The sequence below is a fragment of the Crotalus tigris genome, unplaced genomic scaffold (assembly GCF_016545835.1).
Source record: "Crotalus tigris isolate CLP2741 ecotype Arizona unplaced genomic scaffold, ASM1654583v1 scf7180000019321.97967, whole genome shotgun sequence".
NCBI lineage: Eukaryota > Metazoa > Chordata > Lepidosauria > Squamata > Viperidae > Crotalus > Crotalus tigris.
In genome coordinates this window covers 40,436-60,556 of record NW_024097486.1, presented here as the reverse complement: position 1 = coordinate 60,556, position 20,121 = coordinate 40,436, and the positions used below count along the sequence as shown (strand labels likewise).

The 20,121-nt window shown below is 36.8% G+C and overlaps 2 protein-coding genes across 6 annotated transcripts in view; one reads left to right on the top strand and one right to left on the bottom strand.

Moving 5' to 3' along the window:
* Positions 1–11,516, bottom strand: part of SCLT1 (sodium channel and clathrin linker 1) — a 43,706-nt gene extending 32,190 nt beyond the window's left edge. The window contains exons 1-11 of one of the 4 annotated variants that reach the window (XM_039361626.1): positions 11,214–11,516; positions 10,650–10,770; positions 9,977–10,068; positions 8,485–8,537; positions 6,407–6,479; positions 6,034–6,089; positions 5,614–5,749; positions 5,073–5,195; positions 2,569–2,634; positions 1,203–1,273; positions 11–101 (exon numbers count right to left, since the gene is read on the bottom strand). In XM_039361626.1, the coding sequence (XP_039217560.1) occupies positions 11–101; positions 1,203–1,273; positions 2,569–2,634; positions 5,073–5,195; positions 5,614–5,749; positions 6,034–6,089; positions 6,407–6,479; positions 8,485–8,537; positions 9,977–9,994 (687 nt within the window). In that variant the 5' untranslated portion in view covers positions 9,995–10,068; positions 10,650–10,770; positions 11,214–11,516. Of the gene's footprint in view, positions 1–10; positions 102–1,202; positions 1,274–2,568; positions 2,635–5,072; positions 5,196–5,613; positions 5,750–6,033; positions 6,090–6,406; positions 6,480–8,484; positions 8,538–9,976; positions 10,069–10,649; positions 10,771–10,930; positions 11,184–11,213 lie in introns of those variants that run through there. The other 3 variants (XM_039361623.1, XM_039361627.1, XM_039361624.1) reach the window with 3 other exon arrangements.
* Positions 11,517–11,572: 56 nt separating this feature from the next.
* Positions 11,573–19,802, top strand: CUNH4orf33 (chromosome unknown C4orf33 homolog). 2 transcript variants are annotated; one of them, XM_039361629.1, is made up of 6 exons: positions 11,573–11,650; positions 12,956–13,142; positions 15,130–15,190; positions 17,465–17,516; positions 17,620–17,819; positions 18,590–19,802. In XM_039361629.1, the coding sequence occupies exons 2-6, from the start codon at positions 12,962–12,964 to the stop codon at positions 18,687–18,689; spliced, it is 594 nt and encodes a 197-aa protein (XP_039217563.1). In that variant the 5' UTR covers positions 11,573–11,650; positions 12,956–12,961; the 3' UTR covers positions 18,690–19,802. The 2 variants fall into 2 exon arrangements, with proteins under 2 accessions (XP_039217563.1, XP_039217564.1); XM_039361630.1 differs by lacking the exon at positions 11,573–11,650 and adding an exon at positions 11,662–12,185.
* Positions 19,803–20,121: the final 319 nt, after the last annotated feature.

Sequence of the window (20,121 nt, the reverse complement as noted above, 5' to 3'; positions counted from 1 at the left end):
TGTGTTCCACCTTTCTGTTTAATTGGCTGCGAAGATCCTCAATGAGTCTCATCATTTCATCAGCTTTTGCAACTGTTGTTCTCAAATTCAGTTTGGATTGTCTGCATATTGAAAAGATAAACTTCTCTAAATAAGAAATACATTGGCTAAACAAATATCATGTTTTTACATTACCATTCCATGTTCGAGATTAAGAAAAAAATTGCATATAGATGAAATTATGCTCTTGCTCAACAAATTATTGCACAGAAAAAGTCACATCTTGGTCTAATTTATTATTTCTTTGTGGACATATTTTACAGCATTTCCAAATGGCAGTTCATTTCTCAAAAGATCTGCTCATCAGTGTGTGATAAAAAGAAAATTTTGGTGTGAATAATTTTCTACCCCAAACACAGTATATGAAGTAACAGCACACATTTATTACAGTGGAAAGGCTTTCTTCATTATCTACTGAAGTTCTAATAGAGCAGTGGTTCTCAACCTTTTTAATGCCGCGACCCCCAACCGGTCGTAAGTCGAGGATTACTCAACCAGTCGTAAGTAGAGGACTACTCAACTGGTGCAGCACCGTTTGCAGAATGGGACTTTTGGTGGGCTCAGCAGGGCAGAGACAGCCTGGACAATTCCTATTGGCTTTTGAAAGCCAATAGAATTAGACTCTATTCAAGAGAGTCTATTCTATTGGCTTTCAAAAGCCAATAGAATAAAAGGGAGTAGCACAGCTAAGGAAAAGGGGGAAAAAATGGCGGACTGCGTTGTTTGGCGACCCCCGTGAAATGGTCGTTTGACCCCAAATGGGGTCCCGACCCACAGGTTGAGAACCACTGTGATAGAGGTCAGCATTTGCTCACAATGTTACATTTCCACAGGTAGCTATAAACTTCCACCTAATGATATACAGTAAGCCAGAGGTCCCCAACCTTTTGGGCACCATGGACTGGTTCCATGGGGAGAGGTTTTTCCACAGACCAGAGAGTGCGGGGTTTTGTGTGCTGCCTGCATCCTGCAGATGGGGCTTTGCTTGTTTGTGCACACCGGTTCCTGGCATGCTGCGGCCTGGTACTGGGCCACAGATTGGGGGTTGGAGACCCCTGTAGTAAGCCATAAAATATTTTTGAAAAGACTCATTGTACAGATTGGACCATTATCTATGTGCTAGCCCGTTTTTAAAAAATAATTGAAGATTTAGAAGTTTATACCTTTGTTGCTTGTGCAGCTGTTCCAGCTCTACATTTTGTTCCATTACAGTTTTCAGAAATACCTGATTAATCTGTAAACAAAATTATTTTTAAATATATTGCACAGCTGTTAAAATGAATAAAGCATGAGAGCCAGTAGGCTAGTATAGTTAAGGTACTGGGCTAGGAATGCAGACACTCAGGGTCTAGTATATCCTCAAGCAACTGAAGCTCACAAAGAGAGATTGTCTACCAAAATTGTTTGCTTCCCCCCTTCTCCTGCAGAGCAGAGAAATTTCAAAAAAGCAGTTTGCTCTTTACACATTGAGAGCAATGCAGTCATACCAGCAGCAGGAAAGGGACAGGCGAAGGAGACATTGCCTACAGAAATACTTGCATTTTTCCCCACTGCCCTTGCAGAGCGAAAGAGGACTGAGGTGCGATCACATTGCTTTTGATGTGTACAAGACAGTAAGCAGGTACTTGAATGTCCCAAAGTGAGGGAGAGTGATTAGGAGGGAAACAAAAACCTAAGATATGAAACTGACTAGTCTTATCCCTTTATACTGGAAAACATGTTGTGGTCATGTAATTTCCCACATAACTGCTTTGCTTAGGAATGAATTGCCAGTCCCAATTAAAATTGTTAAACAAGACTACCTGTACTTTCTTTAGGAGCAGCACAAAATCTGTCTCTTTCCACTAACCATGATTATAATAAAATTCATAGTTATGTGCTATTGACTTTATTTCATTGAAACTTTTAAAATTGTCGATACTTTATTGAGACTTCTAAAATTGTCAATACATAGTCTTTGTTCTAAACTCAATGGCATTTCAAGGCTCTTATTTTGTTTTAGATGCACCAGCATTAGTCATTACTTTCAGTCACCTACGTTAAAAAAATGAACTCCTTCTTGCTTTGTTGGTACCTGATTGAAATTTTGTTTCACTAGTTTATATTTCACTCACATTCTTTGTTTTTGCTTTTAAGAAAAAAAGCTTCTCACTTCATTTGCTTCCAAGAGTCATATCATTAAAGGCAGAAACAGAGAAGAAAAGAAAATATTTTAAACTAATACTGAATAGTCAAAGTAATAGGCATTAAAACTTGGTAATCATGGACTGTCAAACAAAATCTTAATTTTTCAGGAAAAGCACATTTTCCTAAATCAGGAACAACTACTTGCTCTCCAAGTAGCAATTAAATTAGAACAGATTAAAAATAGAGTATAAGCCACTATATAATACAACTTATAAATATGTAAGTAAAAAATGTTAAGACAATCTTTATGAAAAGTTGTGTTGGGAAAATGTATTTTCTTTTAAATTTTTCTGCTATGACTAGTCCAAAATAATGCTATTAAAATTTCAGTATTTCACTTACTGACTCAGTTTTTTCATTAGCAAAATGCAGTTGTTTTGTTAGCTGTTGAAAACTTGACAACTGATCCTAGAAAGAAGATAATACAGTGCATTGGAATGACAATCTAGAAGATTTATCAACATAAAAATAAATGTTCAAACATAATAAATTAAATATTTAGGTATTACGTACTAATTTAAGTAGTAAAGTATAACATTACTAGTGGATGTTGTCCAGATTTGAGAGTCAGCTAATTTATTTTTAAAAAAATTAATTATACAATAGCATAAAGCAGGAATGATCTATAGCAGACATGTCAAAAACAAGGCCCAGGGGCCAGATATGGCCCGCGAAGTGGTTTCATGTGGCCCGCAAAGCCATCCTGGAAACAGTGAGGAAACAGGCTGGCCGGGAGCCAATGTACAATTTTGTGGTGGCCATCTATGCTGAAACGCATTCAGTCTTAGCTCCACAAGGCCGTCTGGAAACAGTAAAGAACCAGCCCCTGCCATGTCAGCTGCACCTCCTGGGTGCATGCTGGGGAGGTGTCACCCTTTGTGATGAATGAAGAAATGCACCATCGCCTGGAAGTGGCCAGCAAATGGCCCTCGCCTACTTCACATATCCGGCTTGATGGGCTCTGGGGGAGGGGTTTCGGTCGGCAGTGGGACACTCTCCTCACAGCGCCGAGAGGCTGAGCCGGACGGCGCAAATCCAAAAAGAAGCGCAACGCCGCCCAGCTCCCAGCCTGCCCAGTTTCAGCAGCCAGCGGGGCAGTCAACTCACAGTGCCAAGAGCTGAGCTGGGTGGTGCAAATCTGATGAAAAGTGCAATGCTGCCCAGCCCAGTTTCAGCAGGGAGCAAGATGCAAAGTGGGTGAGCTTCGCACCGCCCACCTCAACCTCAGCGCTGTGAGGAGAGCGTCTCGCTGCCTGACGAAACCGGGCAGGCTGGGGGCTGGGCGGCATTGCACAAGTAACATTGATCTCATGCTGCTCATGGCATCCCTGCCCCAGAGCCCACCAAGCCAGATATATGAAGTAGGTGAGGGCCATGTGCTGGCCACTTCCAGGCGATGATGCATTTCTTCATTCCTCATAAAGGGTGACACCTCCCCAGCTGCATTTCTTGTGTTTTTCTCCCTGCCTCATCTCAAACATTTTCCACCACTCTGTACTTAGGAAGGAAAGAAGGAGAGGGAGGGTCTGAGGGAAGTCCTGCCTTAGTCCTACCTTGCTGCCCTTTCACCTTCTCCTTGCCCCCTCCTCCTGGCCTATCTTGGGGATCTCCCATCCTATTGCTAAGGAAGCTTTGGATACAAAGCCAGGTCTCCTCCCATGGAGAGGGAATGGGCCTCCCTCTGACTTTGGCCTTGTACCCATCATGAGCAACCTAGGTAAGGAGAGCAAGCACAGCAGTAGCAGCCTTGAGGAGGAGATAAGGGCAGGAAGGGGAAGTGGGGCTGGGCTCAGTGCCGCAGGTGTCAAGGGCCAGGCTGGGTGTTTGACCTTTGCTGCCCAGGGCTCTGGGCAGCCCGCACCATCCAGCCGTCCCACATGGCCTGAGAGGCCTGAGAGGAACAGTGAGGCTCCTCCAGTGGACCATGCCTTGGCACTTGCCCTGGTCCCATCCCCTTCTGCCAGAGACCCTCAGATCTGTCGCACTCCTGCCCAGGCCCCCACAGGTACCCTTGACGCAAACAATGTAGAGCTGGCCACGTGCACCCAGTAGGCCACACCCACTCCATCCACGCCCACCCAGTAGGCCGCACCCGCCCTGGCCACACCCACCCAGCCCCCCAAGGGCAACCGCAATGCTGATGCGGCACTCAATGAAATTCAGTTTGACACACCTGATCTACAGTATTCATTTTTCTAATATTTTGTGGTTGTGTGTATAGGTTACGTGTGCATAGGTACATGTCTGAGACTTAGCTGTAACAGAGTAAATACCTTCATTTGAAAGACTGTAAAAAACATAATATATTTCTGCAACAAGATTTAAAAGTTTTTAAGTGAATAAAGTATACTTATAATCAAAGTATATTTCTATATTTAATAAATGATTCACAGATAATCCTGGAACAAATGTTTGAAAATCAACGAGATCTCAAAATCAAGCAAACAATGTCCCTTTTCTAAATATGCATTCAGGTGCAAACCTTATGTTAGGGATGTAACATAAACTGAAAGGACCATTTTTACATACAAACATTAACCATCTTGGGCTTTCCAAATATATCTTTTGAGCTTTACATTTCTTTCCTAAACAGTAAAAACAAAATTTTAAAAAAATACTCCTTCTGCCACCTCACAAATAGTCTGTTCTCTGGTATGTCTGTTTGTCTGTCTACCTACCATCAACTTTATATACCACCCATCTCAACCAAATGCCTACTCTATGACTAAGACCATTAAAAATGCTCCTTTACAAAAAAAACCTGGCTATCTCTAAAATCTTGAACTAGTGGAAAAACAATTGTCTTCATCTTAATTTATTTTAATGCACATGTATCAGTACATTACTTTTTGCTTCTGCCTTTCCACGATATGAATTTGTGCTTCTGTCATGTGCTCCTGGTATATCTGTTGAAGTCGCTCCAATTCTTGTGATACCATCTGCCAAAGTTCTAGGACATGTTCCTTTTCCTTAAAATTGAAAGATTGAAAAAAGAATGTTAGAATTTTTCTTTCCATTTGTTTTTAAGTATCAAATGTCTGAAAAGAATTTTATTTTATATCTATTATAGTAGTGAATTTATATTATAAATAGAAACATCTCTGTGCCTGTTAATTAATGACAATAAAATATCTCACTAATATTAGTGTGTTATCTTTCTTATTGTCATTAGATATTCAAAATTTAGATATAATATTGTTTTATATCTATGTCTTGACATTAAAAACAAGTTTAAAATTTAAATGCTAATATTAAAAACTTAAACCACAATTTTCAGCTGTATCAAAAATGTGTCATAAATGAATGCGCCTAAATTGAAAGGCAACTTAGGACTACTAGAACATAGACATAAAAGTACAATCAAAGCAAATGTTTCAATATGCTTACTTTATTTGCTAGTTGCAACTGTTCTTGAAGGTTTCTTATTAGGTTTTCATCCATAAATGTAGCATCCCTTGAAACAGAACCAGATGGCAGAACTTCCAATTGCCTTTCAATTGCTTCTTTTAACTCTTCATGCAATCTGTGTTACAATAAAAGGTGGATCACTTCATTGTAAAACAGCAACAAAATTGTATTTTTATTAATAATGGTTCTTCTATCAGACAGTTAACACTTGTATGTCCAGAAAAAACATTTTAGGTTATTCATGAAATTTTCCCACATTATTTCTAGCAATCCCCATTCCCAAGGTATCTGTATTCATTGCACTGCAAAGGTAAGACGAAATACATAATCATTTCAATCACTAGTTTCTTGCTATGTGACACAGACAATACAGTATTAATATGATTTTTATGACTTTACCTTTCATTTTCTTTGATGACTTGCTCAAGTTTTAGCCTCATTTCTTTCATCTGCATCTAAAGGAAGAAAAGCAGGAGATTAAATATTTATTTTTGAAGATACAATAGATCACATGTAATACATATTTAGCATGATACAATCACTAATAAGATGCTTGAAAGTCAATTAAGAATGTTGTCTTTTCTAGTTTATGAAATACGTTTTCTCAAACTAGAAATAGTTAAACGTATTTTTTGAATTAAAAACAGTGACAATATTAGCTTTGATTCAGTGATTTAAAAAAAGCATCTTACCAATATTATTTAAATTCTAAATATTATTTTTAAATTACTTAATGAGCTATATTAGTGGTAAAAATAGTTTTACTTTGTACCTGGCAGTATTTTAGTTGTTCATTCATTTCCCCAAGATTTTTATCATATTCAGCAACTATAGGAGGTAATGAACTAAAAGGGATATAAAATAAAGTTCCTATATTGAGTGAACATTCAAGTGACACAATGAAGTTAAAAATAAGAAAAATCTCATCAATGACACAAAAATGAAGCATTAGAAAAAATACTTAAGGATAAGAGCAATAATTTCAAACACACATGCATATATAGAAGCATTTTTCAAGCAATTGGTCCTTATTGTATGTTACATTTATATCCTGCTTTTCTTCTAGAGGCTCAAAAGGCATACACAGTATTCCATACTCCAATTTTTATTAGCAGTAACAATCCAAAGTGCCATTCAATGTTTTTCCAAGGCTGAAGATAAATTTGAACTTGACTCTTCCTAATCCTAATATAGCACACAGTTTAAAGCCATTACATGATTCCTGTAAGAAGTAAGAATGGGATTTCCCCACTTAGTTGTGGATTTATTTAAGTATTAGATACTCCAAAACTTCCTTGATCATTCAGTGAAACTGAAGTCAATTTCCTTAACAGCTTAATTCTGAAGAAGTGGAATCTCTTACCCTATCTGGATTCCCAAGAATATGAGCAGATGGTTTTCTTTCTACTCAGGTGGTGGCAACTCAGCTTACGTACCTCAGTACCCCTTTCACCATGGGACACATCTATACCAGACATCCCAGAACTCAGCTAGATTGGGGTAGAAAGCTAGAATCCCCAAAATAAATTTGACATAGCTGTGTTGTAAAAGTCACCTTACTACATATTATCAGTATTTTATTTGGTATATCTTGACTTATAAAATATCAAGGGATTACAAACAAGCAAACAAGAATAATTTCATTGGAAGTACCGGTTATGGATCAACAATGTTCTAATGTAAGCAACTCAGGATGCTTAACAACTAGTTATTGTAAAAATTAGATATAATTATAAACATAGATGAAAATGTTTAAATTCCTTTTCCTCTTGCACCACTTGAAAAGAGATTTTATGCAAGATAATTCCTTTCCTTTCAATTTGCCCAAATAAAGGAGGGAACACAAACTGCTTTGCTTGGACTAAGAATGGTTTTATGAAGTTTTCCAGTAGAACCGTTATCCCTTACAAAATGATAACTTTTATATATATATTTTTTTAAAAATCAAACTCAATACCAGTTTTGCTAATATTTTAAGACGTGAAAGGAAGGAAAAAATCAAGCTACCAAGCTCTGATGTCATAAAACATTAGCTGCAGTTTCTCGTTACTAAGGCATAGACTGCTTCTGGAATTTTTTCCAGATAAAGACTCAGGTTCTGCCAAGCATAATTATTGGCAAAATATTTAGAGACACATGGAGAATTTTTATAAATTTGTTTATGATTGACTTAAGAGCCACTGAAATGAATAAATCAACTTTAAATTCCATTAATTTCAGCAGTTCAACTATATGATTACATCTGGATGCAATCCATAGAATCTTACTTCTTGCTTAATTACAAATCTATTTCCTCTATCCCAGTGGTTCTCAACCTTTTTAATGCCACGACCCCCAACCGGTCGTAAGTCGAGGACTACTCAACCGGTCGTAAGTCGAGGACTACTCAACTGGTACAGCACCGTTTGCAGAATGGGACTTTTGGCGGGCTCAGCAGGGCAGAGATAGCCTGGACAATTCCTATTGGCTTTTGAAAGCCAATAGAATTAGACTCTATTCAAGAGAGTAGCATAAAAGGGAGTAGCACAGCTAAGGAAAAGGGGAAAAAAATGGCGGACTGCGTTGTTTGGCGACCCCCGTGAAATGGTCGTTTGACCCCAAATGAGGTCTCGACCCATAGGTTGAGAAACACTGCTCTATCCTGATTAGAGTATATTTGTTTAAATTATGTGTACAAATATAGTTTTTACACACACACACACACACACAAACATGAACAAGATAAAAAAGTAATAGAGACTTCATTTGTTCATTTTTGAAGAGCATTTCCAGGCATCAACATATCTTTTTATAAGGTGTTTTGAAATTGCATTTTATACATTATTTAGAATGCCAAATAAATCATTTTACCTTTGGTCTATCAGGATGTGCTCCATTATACTGGCATCTTCAAAGGCATTATTCTGGAAACAAACATTTTATTTTATTGAAGTTTATCGCTTGTCATAAAAAGATGTTTTAAAAACCCTCTAAAATTTAACTCTACAGATCCTATTTAAATCAAACTATTCACAATGTATTCTCTTGTAGGGTATATTGGTGGCCTAAAAATTTAATCAATAAAAATTAAAAATAAATAAAATTCCTATGGATTCAAATTGAATTCAAAAAGCATAACCTTAGCTTTTCATATGTTATTCTGTTTTCACATTTATATATTATTTCAGTTCTTTGTTTATCTTTAGGAACTCAAAAAATCTATAACTTTAATAGAGAGTAATATTTGCCAACTGTATTACCTTATAATAATAATGCAACTAATTATTTACCCTAGTATTTCATTAAATGTTAAAGCCAAATGAAGGGCCATTAATTCCATTAAGGGCATTTCTATAATTTTTCTATCAGTGGCAACCAGTATCTTGTATGTTTGTATTTTATTTCATATCAGCTACTCCTTTTGATCGGTCATAAACTAGCAACTAAATTTTATTTCTACTTTGTTTGGAAATGGATAAAAGAAAAGAAGAACCGATAGCCAGCAAAATTATAGGACTACTAGGACTGGGCTTCAAAAATCCAGATGACGACTAAAAGAAAACAAGAAGATACAGAAATCTCTAGCCCCAAAAGGATGCCACTTACAAAAAAATATATGACTCATCAGGAGCAACAGAAATGACAAGTAGTGAAAGGCTCACAGTATGTTAAGATATACATAAAAAATATTTATAACAAACAAAAGTACTATTGATTTCTAGTTAGATTGGAATACCACAATGTTCTTAAATATGCATGTTTAAAAAAATATCCTGAGATTTTGGCAGGATTGCTCAAATCTTGAGGAATTGATACTGATTTACAATATTCTGTTGAAAAATGTTGCTAATGTCATTAATACAGCCACCATCACAACAAACAATGGTTCTATATGACAAAGACTTGCTTTTTAATAATGCTCAAGGCTCAGTTAGACAAATGGCCAAATGTAACTGGCATAGGTTTATTTGGTAAAAAAACATAAATGTATTCAGGCAATTATGTAAACAAGCTACTTTACAGAATGTTCTCTTTTTCAAAAGTGAAAATATAAGAACCTTATAATAATGGATAAGCAAATTTAACTAGATGAACTGCAAGGTCCCTTGTTTATATGATGCTTAGAATAGGTTAAAAGGTACATCAAAATAGAATCTAAAAATCATGAAATAAAGATATGAAACAATTATATACATCAATTTACATTATGCTTAATCATACTACCCCTCCCCTTGCAGCTTCCATCAAATAATACATAAAAAGGGGTAGCTTCCAGCCAAAAAAAGGTTGATGAACTCTGATATCTAGTCCCTAAACTATGCAATACAGTATGAATTTTAATGAAAATTTATATGGAACTTACCTTGATATCTGTTGTCATTTTAGAATCTTATTGGAATTTCATATAAAGTTTCTAGGAAGCTGATTTGCTTTTCAGGAGCAGAAACATAAAATCTGTGAAAATAAAATAAATACAACTGGCAAACACAACTTATAATTGCTTTGAACTTTATCCTCTAAAACTAAATTCTTAGGAAGAAATACAAAACAACCTGAACAGGCTTCCACAAAGTCTGCAACATGCTTCAGAGCTGTAATCCTGATGTTATGGATGTCAATCATAAAATAATCAATTTGAGATATTTGAAAAGGAAAGCCTCTTATTTCCTATACATCTTAATGTCAATGTTTTTATCTTCAGATAGAAAAATTAAGATCAAATAATAATGGAAGATCTGGAGTGTAAAGTTTTAATAGTTGAGTATTTCCATCATTTATATCGTACTCTTTATTTTAAAAAATAGACAAGCTTACAAAGATGATATCTATCCCTTAATTTTCAAAATGCTTAAAATACTTCTACTTTCATATATGACTGTGCAATCTTAATGTAAAGTTTAATCTCCATGTATCATACTGAAATGTCCTCAACATATTGTCTCCCCTCCAATCATTTAATGTTTTGCTTCTTGGCAAGTTAGCTTGATCTTTGAAATCCAGCATTTCTTCTCCAGGCTTATAATATCTTAGCTCACCTCTTTGGAGAGAAAGTACTTGGGATGCTGCAAGCTCATCAGAGGTCTTAAATTATCCTTCCTGAAAAGCCCAACAGGTAATATTGACTCGAAGCTCCTCTAGCAATGCTTGGACTTTGGGCTGCAGGAAAGATTTATTGTGTGCATCTTCCTGGTTCTCCTTGAATTTTCCATTCGAGCTTAGACCCTCTCTCCCCCTCCCCGATTGAATATGGAATTAAAGTAATATAATTTCAGTCTTATATATAACATCTAAAGATCGGTAAAAACCAGGTCCTTACCTGGAAATAATTCCAGTTGAATTCCAGCGGGGAGAGTAGATGCAAGAGAACTGTGCTGTAACTTTATCCAGAGGAGCTATTTTTTCATTGGAACCGTTTGCTCTAAGTAAACCTACCATGGTATAGTGGGGTTTATGGTATGCTTATGTAGTTTACCGCATAAGCATACATTTAGAAAAAAAGAAGGTGTATTGGGTTTGCTGCAGAGGGCGTCACCCTATGTTGGTAGCTTGCCCTTACCTAATTCTCAGAAGTAAGACGGAAAGGAAAAGAAGAAACTTACAGAAGGGAAGGTAGACTGTTAAATCCCATCAGCGCGGGCACAAGGACGAACCATCCAACAAATCTGGAAGCAGCTGCGGGCTTCACTTTAGCAACGTCACCTCCTCCCCTCCAATCGCCGTCTTTCCCCCAGGAGAGCGGCACGCGCCGCTAAATCGCTTGCCACAACACCGCGGGCGTCTTAACGACCGACTTGGCTCTAAAAAGGTTTTAAAAAACACACAAAAACAAACAAACAAAAAACGGTGGGTGGGGTGGGGAGACCCTGCATGATGTTGTCAGAAAAAAATCGCCAATCGGATTCTAGTTGAGCTTACAAGATCTCCTTTCCATTGGTTTAAATGGTCACATGCTTCGTTCTTTCCTTTTCCTTTGAATCGAGACGTTGCCGGGTGAAAGTAACTGGGGGGTTGAGCGGAAGTGCCGTCGCTCCCTTTGGTGAGGATTTGGTGTGGAGGTTTGAATTACGAGCAGGAGAGCTCAGATTGCAATTTTCTATTCCTATCCTTGGGAATCTGGGTGTTACTAAGCTCACAGGAGCTTTCTTGGAGTAACCATAAAAGTTGCACTGAATGCTGGTCGCGGGTGGATTTTCTTTTAGCGTTCTTCTTTAGCTTTTGAAATAGCCCCATACCCCCATTCCCTTTCCTTGCGGAATTACTAGTTTTGAATAGTTGCTTCGGCGAGCAGAAGTTAAGCCGTTGAAACCAAGTAACTATTAAAGGCAGAATGTCTGTTTCATGCAAAACAATTGGCAATCTAAAGGAGATAAGGTTACATTGTATGCATTTGTGTATGTGTGAATATGTGCACACACAAACTTAGCGGCAGCGTTAACAATGACCGGAGCAGCTCTTGATAAGCATAGCCGAAAAATAGATTTTGTTTCATTTTTGCATAGCTGTGTGATGTGATTCACCCATTTGTGATCTTTAAACCGTCAAATCTTAAGACTGCAGATGATCTGGAAGGGGTTAGTAGCAAAGTTAGAGTTGATATTAATTGTGGAAATTATTAAAACAGTGAAAATTACAATGATGTTGTTGCAGGGATGTGACTATCCAGCTAAAGTTGTTTCTCTGACAATCTAAGTCATGCAGAACATCAATTTTCAATAAGGATAAATAAAGTGATGTGACAATTGTTGAGGTTCATGCTATCTTGAAAGTTTAAAAAGCAACAGACTATTGAGAGTATGATATACTGTAGTTGTGTACCTGTTCTGACATATGACTAATGCCCTTAACAACAACAGTATACTTTGTGTTCACACGATAGGCTCTATTATCACTATTTTAAAATCCAGATTAAATATTCTATTTGTCCATTCCTAACTAGTGGCAAGTAAGCAGATCAAATACGTAAGGGGAAATTTGCAAAGCTGATTTGCATATTTAAATGTTGTGATCACTGTGGACAACAATCTTGCTCTTCAAACAATTGAGTAAATCATGATATATTTAAAAACCTATAAGACCTGGTATACTTTCTTAACTTATTTTCTCTGCTGTTAATATATTGAATATATTTGAAAATCATATATATCTTGAATAAAAAGTAAGTGAATTGGATTTATTTTAAGCAAATGCCTATCGATGAAATAGATCCTGAAACTAAAAATTGTAGATATATAATTAATAATTCTATAATAGCTAATATAATATCTTCAATTAAAAGACATTTCAATTTGACATACATATTATTAGTATTTATGTTAAATAATTATTTTTCTTGATATAAAAGATTTAGATGGAGTTTAAAATTGAACATACATGGAACAGCCTTCCAGTGTCCCATGATCCAATAATAATCAGCCTGAGTCCAGAAAATACAGGAATACTGATGGAATTGAATGCTCCATTTTTCAATGATCCTCCAGCCCCTCCTGGTGAACCAGGAAAACCATTCGATGAATTATGGGACTATGAGGGTAAGTAAACTTATTGTATTAAGACTTAACATTTTGAATATTCTGATAGCAATTCTTGCCTAGAGGTTCATTTTTTTTTGTTTTTATAGGTATACACTGTAGCAAAATGCCGATGTGCCAAGTGTTCCTATTTGGGGTGCCTATAGACCATTTTGTTTTTAGCATTTCTTTGCTACTGGCTTAGCTATATAAGATTTACATTTTTCACAGAGCCCAAACTCTAAATTTAATTTGAAAGACACAATATATAAATTCTACTGATGGTCCTATTGCTTTTGCCTCTGAACATTGTAAACCTATAACGTCTAGCCATAAACTATGGCAGCAATTAAAATCTTCCACTTTTTTCTGAACATAAATATTTAGGTACCATAATCAAATATAAAGTGGCTAAAGATATAGTTCTATCAATAAGACTTAATATCTTTAGTGAATCAATTTTCAGGTTTTTACTAAAAACACGTCAGTTTTATATCTAGCCTTTTCATATGATGAAACTATGTTGTTTGCAAGCACTTCTGCACTTCTGTCTGTTTTTTAGCAAACCACTCTCTGCTATTTGAGCCCTCCCATCTTTCATACTAGATAAATGAATTTGCAGAAATACTTGATCAAAATAGATTTTATGTTATTAATGAGACCTCAAACTGCTCAGCATATTGCTGGTTTCTTTAGTTTACTGACTTCTGTGCTGGTATCAAAAGTTTTTAAAAATGATTTTGATAAATCTAGTATCTTAAATATTTGTATATTCATATGCAAATATGCTGTTAGAATTTTAATGCAACTTAATTTTCTCTTGTTGTAAGTCATATATTACTATTTACACATGCTTTTCTGATCTTACCAAGATAGCCATTACCCTCTTGAGGTAAGTTTCATAAATTAGCCTATTATCTGTCTTCATTATCATTCCCCTTTCTTCATTATGACTGTTCAAATTAATTAGATTTGAAATGTTTTGCCTGAACAGAAATATTACTGTGAAGTGAAACTGATTTGTTTAATTGGCTGTTTGATTTTTCCATTTGATGTTTCTCTAATGCCACTGAAATTGAATTGTTTTATCCTGAACATAAGTCTTTTCACTTTACACCATTGTTTTGCAAACAAAAAACAAAACAAAAAACAAAACAACTTAAAAGGATATGCAACCACTTCAGCATCTACGTGTATATTTTTTTTTTAAAAAAATGCTTATCAGTTGAAGACAAATCTCAGCTGGTAATGCATTTTATGAGCTCTAAATTTGATTGTGTTGAGACATATATTTCCAGAACTTCAAACAGGGATTTAAAAGTTAACATATGAATGCCAAGTTGGAGTCTGCATAAAGAAGTTGCACATTGTGAAATAAATATCTTGTGGAAGCCATTTGAATAGACTTGTCCTTAATTTTTCACCCTAATTGCATTAAAATACAATATTATGATCTCCAAGTAGTTATTTTTCATACATATATTTAGTCCATTAAGTCTGAATGTCTGTCGTAGTTTTGTTAAAATTTGTCATAGTTTTAAAACAATGATGACCATGATAAAGCATATCCAATGTCTCTGATAGAAGCTTGTACAGTTAGTTTGTTTTCTGAATAAGGCTAAAGTAGGCTTCTAGAAAAGATTTTGCAATTTTTTGCATCTTTTGTGTGTGTGTGTGTGTGTGTGCACGTCTTTGAGTCAGTGTTGACTCTTGGAGAATTCTTGGATTAATCCCTGCAAGATTTTGAAAGTGTTTTGGCTTCTTCCCTAGGACTGAGAGAGGGTCACTGGCACAAGATTATCCAGTTGGGTTCATGCCTAAAGCAGGAATAGAAATCAGACTCTCCCAGTTTTTAAACTAATGCCTTAACTATTACACCAGACTAGCTCTTACTTTTGCATCATTAGGGTAGGTAAAATAAGACCACAGTTATGGATGTTGTATTCAATGTTCTTTGTGTCTATATGAAATATACAAGGTAAAATGAACAACTGTTATATGGTTTTAGTTGTAGAAGCCTTCTTCTTGAATTACCAAACCCAGCAGTACCTGGAAGTAGAGCTCTGCCCGTAAGTAGATATTTCAAATAATTTTTAGAATGTTCTATAGCAGTGATTCTCAGCCTGCGATCCGTGGACCCCTGAGAGGCCATGATGTCTCATAGGGGGTCTACGAACGCTTGAAGAAATGTTATGATTTGAATCTTGGATTAAGTCTTGGTGTTCTGTGGCCATGGTTTTTGACCACAAAAGGTATTTAAAAAGGGTCCGTGGTGAACAAAAGGATGAGAACCACTGTTCTATAATAATTACTTAAGCAGTTTTTCATTACAGTCATGTTGTTTTTTATATATAGCGTCTTGACTGCTGACAACTGCCTGGACAAGTTCCTGCAGTTTTCTTGGGAAGATTTTAGAAGTGGTTTGGCCTTGCTTCCTTCTCGAGCTGAGAGAATGGACACCCATTCGAGCTGGCTCAAGGACACCCAAGTGGCTTCATGCCCAAATCAGGGACTAGAACTCATCATCTGCCAGCTTCTAGCCCATCTCCTACTTTCGAGCCTGGTACTTTAACCACTACACCAAATTGGTTTACATTTTTAAAATTATGTGTGTATCTCTATCTCGAGATACCTATGTATACATACATACATACTTAAAATAAGGTGAGCACCAGGGTGATAAAACTATAAAAGTTTAATTTAATTTAAAAACGCCAAGCTTTCGCCGTCACCTGTCGGCATCCTCAGGGCTTAAAACGCCAGGGAGTGAGAGAGTCTCTTATAAGCAAGCCAAAGTCTGCGCCCGGCTCCTCGATCTCGTCATCAGACCTAATTGGTTGGATTGTGCTCCGGTGACTCGTTTCTTCCTGCACCCCTTTTTTTCGCGTGTGTCCTCATTTGCCTTCTTTTCTTTGAGCTCTAAAGTAGGTGGAGCAACCTCCTTGTCTCTCTGATTGTCTCTGTTCTCTCCCTCGGGTTTATCTAGTGGTTTGCATTTCTCCTTCTCCTTCTCCCAATCCACATTTGCACGACTATTCTCTCTCTGAATGTTTTCCCTTTCATCCCTAGTACCTCCCCCTTGTGCCCAACTGCTGTCAAGATGGTCACATGTACCACTCTGGGTTAACTGGGGTGTGGTAGTAAGCTGGGATGATTCAATAAGTTGTTTGTCTATGCAGCCAGTCCCGTAGATGCGGCTAAACCCAGTTAACGTGCTCCCCCCCTTTCTTTCGTCTCCTGCGCTCTTTTTCCCCGCGTTATAAACAAAGGTCTCGGTCTGGGGGGAGGTGGGGTTACGATCCTTCCGAACGTCACAGCATTCCTCTTCCATCCCCCTCCTCGCTCCGTTGCCTCTCATTCTTGCGTGCCTGTGACAAGGATCTTCGGAGTCGATGGGTGCTGTTGATGTGAGGCGCGGTAGGCTGATCCCGCAAGCTCCGCCCTCTCGCGCATTCCTCCATCCGGGTTCGCTCTTCTCTCCGCTCTCCAGGGTGTCCATCAACTTGCAGTCGCTCCTAGAGCTATCCCACACCCCATACATCCCCAACTCGGTCGGCATTACAGAATGGGGGGGTCGTCCCATCTTCTTCGGATCGATCGTCCTATGCCTCTCGAGCCGTAGATGCGGTGTTGGTTTTAACAATCCCCCCCATCTCCGTCTATATTGCCTTCTGCTGTATCAGTTGGAAAGTCCCTGGTGTTCATAGTATGGGGATTCTGGGTTTTAGTTGTTATCGCCCTCCTGGTCTTTTCGGAGCGTGTCAACATTGTGGGGGTGGTGGGGATTCTCAGACGTTGTTCTTCATCCTCTGAGTTGTCCACGACTAGTCGGGGGGTTGGCATGTTCCCCTTGGTTTTTCCACTAGGTCTGCTGTCGGGCCGTCGGTAACGGGATGGGTAACTGGCCGCACTCCGTGATCTTAATGTCAAGTGTGCAGAGCACACTTTGGCTTGCTTATAAGAGACTCTCTCACTCCCTGGCGTTTTAAGCCCTGAGGATGCCGGCAGGTGACGGCGAAAGCTTGGCGTTTTTAAATTAAATTAAACTTTTATAGTTTTATCACCCTGGTGCTCACCTTATTTTAAATATGAATATTCCCAGGGTTCATATTTTTAGTGTTATTAACCATACATACATACATACATACACCATATGGCTATACATTGCAGGAGAATTTACTAAAAGTAGTCCTGTATCTTTAATGTTTTTACATTTATTATTAGCTGATGGTTGCTGTTTTGCATGTTGACAGTACTATCTTCATGTAACATCTAATAAGTACACTCTGGCTGGAGATACAAAGCAAGTATTTTTCTGTTATCTTTATATTATATTTTTATAGGCATGGCCAACATCTTGTATTATTCCTTTGTGGCAAACGGAATATCTGCAGAGTAAGTGAACCATTTGAGTTAATTTCCCCCTAAATATGTGAGTGACTCTGAGAAGAAGGTAAATCAGTGTTTTAATTTTTTTAATTTTTTTACTTTAACCCAGAAAGAGCTTCCTTTAATATTTGAAGTTTCAAAAACAACTACCAAATGGAGGGGCCGTGCTCATTTGCCTTGGAATTTTTTTCCTCCCAACACTGACAGATTTAATGCATTTGCAATTCATGGAACAGATGTGAATAGAACATATGAAGCACTCTATCCTATTCCTCATAATGAAGTTCACGATAACCAGAAACCTGATTTGTAAGTATATCTGTGATGCCATTTTTTATGATCTGTGTTGCCGTTATGATTATTGAAAGTCTGGTATAGGGAAAAGAATATTTTATTGTCCTATATCCTAAGAGTACAGTTTTATAACTTTATTATATTTATAGTCTACTTTTCATACAAGATCTCAGGTAGTATGCCTCCACAAACTGTGAGACAGGTTGGGTTCAAAGACCAGATAAGGTCCAAAGTCATCTCTCTGAGACTGGGTTTGAAACTCAGGCTGTCTATCAAACTGTAACTCTCAAACCACTACAGGTTTGAGTATAAATTATCAAAAAAATCTAGATTAATTTTGGAATACATCTTAATGTTCTGAATGTGGCTCAGTGGTTAGAATGCAGTACTGTATTGCAGGCTAACTCTGCTCACACTTCCAGGAGTTCGATTCCTTCAATCCTGACCAGCTCAAGGTTGACTCAGCCTTCCATGCTTGGTAAAATGAGGACCCAAATTGTTGGAGGCAATATGCTGATTCTGTAAACCATTTAGAGAGCTGTAAAGCACTGTGAAGCGGTATATAAGTCTAAATGCTATTGCTATTGCTAAGGCTGAAAAAACCCTGGTATAAAATGTGATATTTATGTATATATAAACAGCTGTCAAAGATGTGAACTTTGTTTCTTGAATGAATGAACTATCCTAGTGTTTAATAGAGTACAATTTTTTATTATTGTCATTATTCTTTGTAGCAATTCAGTAAGAGTGAGAAAGGTTGAATATATGCTTGCTTTTTCTTGCAGCCATTGTCTGGAATATTTTAAAAAAATCAGTTTCAAACAATTAATGGGAGAAGATTGGAAACAGATTGAATCAGACATGTGGAAATCATGCATTAGATGAAAAATACAAGAATATCATGAGGATTTGGCTGAACAATTTTTGTGGGCAGGGATCTATCTTTTTAAGACTGCAGGTGAGCTTTCGTTTGAAAAAATAGGGACATTTATCAAATTAGAATTATTCCTACTGAATTTTATGGACAAGGAATTAGAAAAGAATTTGGAATTTGGAAAATATAATTGTTGTAAGATTATTCTATAAAAAATGGAAATACGATGAAAAACATTCAGCAGAAGACTGACATAAAAATAACTGAACTTGCAGAAATGATGAAGCTGATCAGTTTGATGAGAGAAAAAGAAAGGGAATCTTCTTTTTTGAAACACTGGAAGCTTTATATAAACTTTTTGCTGAAAGAAAAAAATAAATCAATGATTTCAGGATAAAAAGGGAGAAAGTGGATAAAATATTACTTGATAGAAAGGTACAATTGTATGTTTTCTTCTTTCATTTCTTGAAATTTTTCCTTACTATCTTGTTTTGTATATTTTTACTTTTATTACATTGAAATATATGTGAGTATGTGTGCACATGCATGCATGGACACTTAACACAGCTGATTTACTTCTTTTAAGCTTTTATAAAGATGACAAATTAAGCTACTGTAACAGGCAGAGGTGAACTAATTATTAGTTACTAATAAAAATAAGTCAGGGGCATTAACCTCTATTTCTAATGCAGATTAAGGTAGATTATTGGACACAGTTGATTTTCTTATAGTACTAGAAAGTCTATAGTGGATTAAATGGAAGAGTCTTGGCATCAGGAAAATTTATATCGTATATTCCAGCATATAAGGCGACCCTGCGTATAAGACGACCCCCGTCTTTGGCGCCGAGTCACATGCCTAGAAAATCGTCTTATACGCCGGAAACTACCGTAATTTCCGGCGTATAAAACAACTTGGTGTATAAGACGACCCCTGACTTCGGTGCCGATTTTAACACTTGCAAAAGTCGTCTTATACGCCGGAAAGTACGATAGATAATGTTTATGCAATATGTCTATATTTTTATAATAAAATAATTTTATCAGTACCTGGAATCATGTAAAAGTTTTGCTTCCTTTCATCTCTGCATTTTATTATTATTTAAATAAAATCATTTCAGTTTATAATTTAATCATAGAATTTTTATTCACGGTGTGGAAATAGATGCCAATTGAATTTAGTAGACTTAGTCGCAATGCATAGAATTTTAGCCTTCCTTTAAAGTTTATATGATAATGGCTAGGTTTATTTTTTTATATTTCTACAATTTATAGGCCACTTAGCTCCCAATAACTCTGGGCATCTTACAATCATAACATTAAAAAAGAGACATAAAAGAGATTATGAACAGCCTCAATGCAAACATATGAACCAAAAAAATCCAATCCAGTAGGTGCTTAACCTTTAGCCTGCCTCAAAGCCAGGGAAAATAACTAGGTCTTT